The sequence below is a fragment of the Emys orbicularis genome, chromosome 22, assembly GCF_028017835.1.
Source record: "Emys orbicularis isolate rEmyOrb1 chromosome 22, rEmyOrb1.hap1, whole genome shotgun sequence".
NCBI lineage: Eukaryota > Metazoa > Chordata > Testudines > Emydidae > Emys > Emys orbicularis.
Window position 1 is genome coordinate 16,137,838 of NC_088704.1, and position 8,167 is coordinate 16,146,004.

The 8,167-nt window shown below is 47.6% G+C and overlaps 1 protein-coding gene across 1 annotated transcript in view; it reads right to left on the bottom strand.

The window, feature by feature from the left end:
* ACAP3 (ArfGAP with coiled-coil, ankyrin repeat and PH domains 3) overlaps window positions 1-8,167 on the bottom strand; it is a 161,284-nt gene extending 153,117 nt beyond the window's left edge. The window contains exon 1 of the mRNA XM_065421141.1: window positions 8,121-8,167. Within this exon, the coding sequence (XP_065277213.1) occupies window positions 8,121-8,167 (47 nt within the window). The remainder of the gene's footprint in view (window positions 1-8,120) is intronic.

Genomic DNA, 8,167 nt, shown 5'->3' on the forward strand with positions numbered 1-8,167 from the left:
GGGGTTCTTAGGTTATACAGGTCCCAAACCCTTAGGTCTAGCATGTTTGGGCACTTAAAATTTCAGGGACCTACAGAGGGAACAGCTTACAGAGTACTCAGGGTGAATCTCCATTTGTAGGGCCAAATCCAAAGCTCCCTGCTGAGTTTTCACCCAGTCCTCACTCTAATGTCAATGGGATTTTGCTTGAGTAAACACTGAATAAGGACCTCAGGATCTGGCCCATGATAATATAGACTGAAGGCCTTTGCTTTTCCAGTGCATTGCAGGATGCAAATGGCAGCTCTGAGGATAGTGAACCTCAGCAGAAACGAATGCTACCCCCATGTGCCACCTTCTATGGCAGCCCAATGGGGGGCGGGGACCACCTGACTGCATCAGATGAGAGTCCCAGTCTGATCTATTGTGAATACAATTCACCTGCCATGGGAACAGCTGAGCTGCGAATCCACCTCCCTTGGAGAGGAAACCCTGAGGGTGGTGATGTTACATTTACGTTCCACGCATCACATAACCAGCACAAACATTGTAGCTGCCCTCGAAGGTGGCAGGTGGAGGGAGAATACACCATTTTGACTAGAGATGGACCCAAACATGAATGCTGGATCCAGATTCCCCAGGCCCTAGAACAACACTGGTAAAGGCCAGATCCAGGCCTGAATTTTATGACCCAGGTTAGTCTGATTCTGACTCATTTGTAAAAGATCTCCTAGAAAAACTCTCTCTAAGGTTGCGAGTCATGAGGCTGCTGGACTGCGCCTCCAAGGTGCAACAGAGCCCCAATCCACAGGAATTATCACCCTGGGGCTTCCACTAACCCCCTGGAAACATCAAGTATACATGCTATCTATGGTACTTATACGGTCCCATAGTATGAGTCCACAACAATCTTTAATGTATTTATCAGCACAATGCCCCTGTGAGGCAGGGCAGTGCTAATATCCCCAATGTACAGAGGGGAAACTGAGGCACGGAGAGGTTCCATGAGTTCCCCATGGTCACACAGGAAGCCTGTGCTGGGGCAGGGTTCTCCCAAGTCCCAGATTAGTGCCCTAAGCACTGGACAATACTTCATCTCATACTTATGTAGGGCCAAATTCTATATGCCTGGCATGCTCACTGAACTTGTTAAGAAATAGGTGTATGTATTTGGGGGCAGAATCTATCCCATAACCTATAACCTATAGATACAGTAACAAGCATTGATACATACCTAGAAGTCAGGGCTACCTAAAGCCCAGGATTGTCTCTTACATGGCAAAAGTAGTTCAGATCCTGAAGCAGTCACTGCAGACTCGCCATGCACATACACAATTCCCATTAGGGGAACGAGAGTCCTGCCCAGGCATCAACACGAGAACACAAGGGTCAGACGCAACACTGCTCCCGATGCGCTGCGAAGCTCATTGCCTTGAAAGGAGCCTCTCAAAGGTTTGCAGCGATTGCTTGAGCCTGTAGAGTACTTTTGTCCTCCACGACACCATAAACACCAAAGACTGTGCGGAAACTCAGCTAGTGCGGGATGCCCCGCTAAGGAGGCTGGGCTTCCCAGAGGGGGCGCACTCGCCCGTGCCCCAGCCACTGCACCAGCTGCCAGTTAATTTAGTAATGAAGTTTCAAAGTGCTGGCTTTAAGCTACATGGTTTGGGTTCATGGTCTGGCTACCAGAGACCCACCTCTCTGTACCTTATCCCAGCAGTTGAGATCACCTGGGGCACTCAAGTTACAATCCCTGGATTTGAAATGCGTGCTGCTCCCCAAGGAAGGCTGTTGACTCTGGAATTTGGTCCAACAGACATTTATTGACTGACTGGCCATGCTATTTACATAGGCTTTCTGGCCTGATGGGTGGAAAGGGAAAAGTCGAGTCTCCTGAAAGTTGGGAGGAAAGAGAATTTCTGTAGCTGATACTGTGATATTTTAGATTTTAATCATTTCTGCTGAGAGTTCAGCACCTGCAGCAGCCATAGGATTGGACCTTGGCTTCCCCTTTGTCCATGTACATGCTAAGGGGATCACTGCTTTAGAAATGCAATGATAGACAGATAGCCTCATGCTGCTTGTGTGATGAAATCTCCTCCTTCCTGCGAATACGCCAGCCAATAATGAAAACTTTACAAATTATGCCCCGATTCCGCATTGAGCTCTATGCGGTTGGATCTCTTTGCAAGCATGAGGTCGTTGTGCCATCGGAGGGCTTGTCTGTATATGAAACCTTGCACTGGTGTAACTCAATTAATTTCAAGTCAATGCAGGTCTTGTCTACATGCACATTTGAACTGCTTGAGTTAAGCAGGTTTCAAACCCGCTTTGTGGCCCCTCTTATTTTGGTTTCAACGACTCAGTTTAAACTAAGTCAATTTAAACTGAAATAAGAGCGTCCATGCAGGTTTTTGCGACGGTTTAACTAAACTGGGTAAAAATCATATCTTGAGTTAAAGGCTGCACCATTTATACCAGTGCAAACTCCTAACATGGGCACACTTAAATCGATTTAATCTATACTTATCCCACTTACTCCAAACTGGTTTAATTTAGTAAATTACAACAATAAGCGAGATAAGTGTAAGTGCAGTTTAAACCAGTGTGCTCTGGTACAAAAAGACCCAGGTGTAGACCAGCCATTAATCTGAAATAGCTTGTTACAGCGGGAGCTGAAAATGATCAGTGCACTTGCCCAAGACTGAAATATCTGACAGCATCTTTTGACTGATTGATTTTAACTCTCCTTTGTTTGGAACAACCTATCAGGTACTTTTTGCAATAACGGTGGTGTTTCTCCTGTATTTGCATGGAGTTGGAGTGAGACGGATGAGTCCTTTTTTCTAAAGAGATCAGCAATAACACCCAACCGTAGCTGTATACCACCAAAGGAAACACTTTAGCTTGTGCCCCAGTGCCACTGCCTGATGACAGCGCTACTCTGGGGAATGCGTTGGTTTAGAAGCCACACCTGCAAAGCCTGCCATGGGATTGCAAAGCTTCAGGGAGGTGGGGAATGGCGTTCCTCGGATCTGTGTGCATGGCATGGCATGTGGGTCTTGTGTATCCTGTCCTGAAAGAGAGCACTGCTGCCTTCATGGAATTTGTTTTCCCTTTCTCCCCAGTGCTGGTCCAGGGACTGGGTAGGTTTGGGGAGGAGTGGGTGCCTATTCCCTGGGGGTGAGATTCTCTTTTTAGGGGGTCTCTGGGGTAACTGTAGTCAGAGGAATTACCTGTCAGCAGGACTCCAATGTGTACCATGTGAGCACCCAATGTCCAGAGCTGCCGAGGAAGCACGACACCTCCAGCAGATTCTCACCGTCCCACAGCCTAGTCTACAAGGGGCAAACCCTGACCCCGTGGCTAGAAACTACAGGAAGCCTCCATCAGGGAGCCTTAGATGCCTTGTGGTTCTTTCCTTCCCTGACCCCTCATGGGTTTTTGCCCCAGGAAGGAGTGATCCTGCCCCTTGGTTCTTCTCTGGGCCTCCCAAAATTAAGGCCATACTTTGACACCTTTATTCACACTGAATAGCACCTGGCTCAGCAAGTAGCCCCATTGACCTGGATGGGATTGCTCCCAGAGTAAGGTACTACTCAGCATGAGTAAGAGTGGCAGAATCTGGCCCTTAATACTCTAGCGGGAGTCTTGCCTGAATAAAGACTTGGTATGAGCCTCAAGATTTGGCAATAGATCTGTGGGTATCAATCCTAAAAAAGGGGCCAGATCTGCCCCTGAGATGTGAACCCGCTGAGTCACAGCAAGGACAGAACTGATCTGAGATGGTTACTTTATAAATCCGCATGGATGAGGGAGGTAATGGGGCCTTCATTCATATAATCTCAACCCGGGCCCCATTTCCTTTTGAGGTTCCATTATTGACAGTAACAAGTCAGAAATCTCTTCCTGTATTTCACAGGCGAAGGTATTAGTTAAGCAATAAAAGGCTCTGCATGCCAGATAGATGAAAGCATTAGTATCTATTGGGGATTGCATGCAAATGCTCTAAAAACTGGTCTTTCAAGGTAATTATGTTTGTTTACTGGAACTTGAGACTGTGCATGTCTCCACAAGATGCATAACAGGAACAAGGTTTACCCACCAATCTATAGATCTGTACATATTTAAGTGGGGAAAAAGCAGCAAAAAAAAAAAAAGGATTTTCCTCTCAGCAGATGGTCCCTATCAAGCGTGAGGTGCCGGACGAATGTTGCATTGAGTTGGTGGTGTGGAGCATTGTGAAGTATAATTGGATTTGATTGCCAAAGGAGGCTAGAAGCAGTGTATTGTTAGAAGCCTTATTATAGGATGCCTCATGATGAGGGTCTGTTCCGCATACATAGATCTTCCAAGCAGCTGTTGTTTCTTCCCCTCATGTATGACCGTGAAAAAGATTTGCAATGATTTAGGGATCAGTGTTGAGGGCCATAAACCAGTTATAAAATAGAGTACAATTGTCAACAGAACTGGGGAGCAGAAAAGTGCTTATGGGGTTAACACTCAGATACTGTGGTGATGGTGTCCAATAGGAACAGAATGATGGTCGTTTGGTTCAGACACTGGAGTGGGAGACAGGAAATCTGTGTTAAATTCCTCTCTCTGCCACAGAGCCCCTGTGTGACCTTGGGCAAGTCACGTAATCTCTGTTTCCCTCTCTGTAAAATGGAAATAATAAGCCTAGTTTTTGCCCACCCCTTGTCTATTTGGACTGTAAGCCCTTTGGCACAGGAGCTGTTTCTTAGGATGTGTTGGTGAAGTGCCTAGCATAATGGGGCCCTGATCCTCATTGGGCACTATTGTAATACAAATAACGCATACTAGTAATCTAAGGACCTGGTTAGATAGATGGAAGGAGGAGGAAAAGTGTCAAGCAGGGACTATAGTGTAAACCCTAACTGGGTTTCGAGAGGGTTTGTTTCTTTTTACCCCAAGCTTGAGTATGTCACTGTCCTTTTGATTTACTAAGGGTGACTAGAAGTTTACATCCGTCAGTTATTCCCTTCTGGAACTGCCACAGCTCCCTTCCCTCTTCGACCATCTCTCTCTCACCTTCTCACTGCAACAAGCAGACTGCATCCAGCCATGTGGGAAAAGACTTCGTAATTCCATGCTTAAACCACTGGCTCTTGATAAAGGTCCAGCAGGGTATTCTGAGAGCCATTTTGTTTTTACAGACAGAGGAGAGCGGGCAGCAAGGATGCTGCCTGCATACTAAGAAACCTGGCCGACAGCCCACGCACGCTACATGCTAAATAAATAAATAAACACATCAATCAAGTTTGACGTCACGCTGGAAAGGGTCACTGCCATGTGGAACAAGACATCTGGCCCATGAAGTCACTGCCCTGGAAAGATGCCATGGAACAGTTCGCAGGCTCTGCAGCACAATGGGACCCGATGAAGGGGGAGAGGGGGGAGTCCGCTGGGGTTGATTGTTTGATGCTAGGTACGTTCAGGTGTGAGGAACAAGTCTCCCACACACTCTGCAAAACCTTTCCGCGCTTCTAGCTGCTGGAAAAACTTCTGAGAGTCAAATGCAAAGCGGGGGAGGGAACAGCGCTGCCCCGTCATCTCACATTGGCTCAGACTATTACACTGTATGACCTGACATTGCATGTTAGTAACAGGGTTTGGAACAACTGAGAACGGGGCCTAAACTCTCAGCTACATTTAAACTGTATTGGGGGGGGGGGGGGGGGGAAGAAACCGCTTTGTAATCCCCTTGAACACAAGCACACCACAGACACAGGGAAATTCACACACACCCCCCTATATACATTTACACATACAAACACAGGCATTCTGAGCATCCACACCAATGGACTATTGCAGCCATTCTAATGAATCGCACATTCCACTGGGTTTTTTTAAAATGCATTTAAAGGGAAACACTCATTTTAATAAACAAAAAGCCCTTGCAGAATGGGATAACTGAGAAGCAACTACAGTGACTGTCCATCCTAACCCCTTGAGAACCTTGCTATTTGCAGGCTTATTTCTGCACTAGTGTCCCACCCATCACATTTTCGCCGTCTATTGTCTTTCCTGGCTTCTGTCAGCACTGAAGTACAGTATGAGAAGCAGCAGAAGGTTATTAGCCTTGGAGGGTCTGATCTTTCTATTACAGCATCTATCCAGGATAGCAAGCTTCTGGTGCAATGGGGCATCAGCATCCATAACCCTGGAATCCTTTCCCCAGCTTCTTGCATTTGTACAATAGCCTGATTGAATTACAGTAGGACTAGGATGGAGTCTTTTGTTCTGAGAGCCTGGGATTCCTTGTAAGAATCCCCAAAGGGAATGAATTTGATAGTATAGAAAATTATTCCATGTCATTAGGATAGATCCTCAGCAGAGATACATCTGCATTGCTCCACTGACACCAATTTACACCAGCTGCGGCTTTGAGCCTTTCTTTGAATGATGCATGCAGGAGGGAGCTGAAGATTTTTAACAGCACTGGGAAGCAAAATGAACAGGGCAGAATGTACAGAACAAAAGTCATCGCCATGTAATTCAGAGCCTAAACCTGCCATGCCAATAGTATTTGGCCATTTATCACCGAGACCTGGGGGCAAAGCTTATAACTAATTGAAAAATCTCATCCATCAGCCCAGCCGTTGCCTGATTAAATGGGGCTCCCTATTGCAGATTGTTCGGTTGGATTCTGTTAGTATAAATACTGCCGCTTACTTTCACGTCCTTCCAGAACCTTGGGGAGAAGGGCTGACTTCTTATTTTTTCTTTTGATTGACAGAATCATTTATCAATTGTGAACTGTCTGGATCAAAGCTCGGAATAGAGTTATAGTAATTGAATCCTTTATGTGCCTTCTCTTTGTAACCTCCCACCCCCTTCTCTCTCTCAGACACACAGAGCAGATGACCTTGACAGTAAAAACAAAAAATCATTAAGAAAAAAATGAACGGAAACGTTTTTGGTTTTGGGTCTGAACTCTGATTAATTACCTCCCATGGGAGTTACAAGGCTAATCATGCGAGCGGTTCTTTGTCTGACAAAACTGGATTTCCATGGCCCAAGACTTCAATCCAGCCTCGGTTAGGGTCTCTCTGCCTGGATTTAGCCTGTGGTCAATCACAGAACTTGTCTGTATCGTTGGCGGGTGGATGATCACAAGGCAACATCTAGCCACAAGGAATCAGAGCCCTGCCTTGCCTTTGATCACAATGCAGCTGACACTGATCTGCAGGGCATGCAGAGGGGACTGGGGTCCCGAGGCACGCTGGCATCCCTGCATCCCTTAGGGCTTTCTCATCCCCACCCCCCAGCCATAGTGCTGGAACTAGCAGTGCTGGAGGTGCGGCTGCACCCCCTGGTTTGAAGTGGTTTCTGTCATATACAGGGTTTACAACCCCCCACCAGAACAATTATTCCGGCACCTCTGCCCCCAGCCTCCCATGCTCTAACCCAGAAGGCACCATCCTGACAATGAAGCCAACAATCTGCCTCGCGCTCGAGTCTTGCCCCTTCTCCCCCTCCATGTGCAGATACCCAGACACGCACACACCCTTCCCGGATTACACAGGCCACTTTCGCCCCCTCTCCCCCTAATGCGATTAGAAAGAGCGGAGCTTTGCGGCGCCCCTCTGGCAGCCTTTCCGCGCCTCATCTCCCCTCTCCTCCGCCGGCTGCTCATTTGCAGGGGCTGTGCCAAGGCAGGATGCAGTCCGAGGGAAACACACGGTCCTTATCAGGGTGGAAATCAGGGACTATGAATGACAGGACCCTATTCCCCCCGCCCCCCCCCCATCCTCTTTGCAGTGTTTCTGCAGGAGCACTGGCGATTCTACGGATGATCCAATGGGTTCTTTTCCCATCTCTCATTTCTGCCCTTCCATGATGGCTTGGCCAGGTGGGGCAGCATGTGTGTGCCTGGCATCTGCATGCACCTAGCGGCTGGAGACGGAGCCCAGCAGGGTCGAGGGCTGTTCCTCTCCCCTCCATCCATCTAGGGTGACTCGACAGCAAATGTGAAAAATCGTGACGGGGGGTTATAGGAGCCTATATAAGAAAACGACCCAAAAATCGGGACTGTCCCTATAAAATCGGGACATCTGGTCAGCCTACATCCATCACCTTCCCCCCCATACACACACACACGGGGGGTGATCCCTTACCGGAACCGGGGCGAATCCTTGATGCACTCCTCAAATTCCACCGTCAT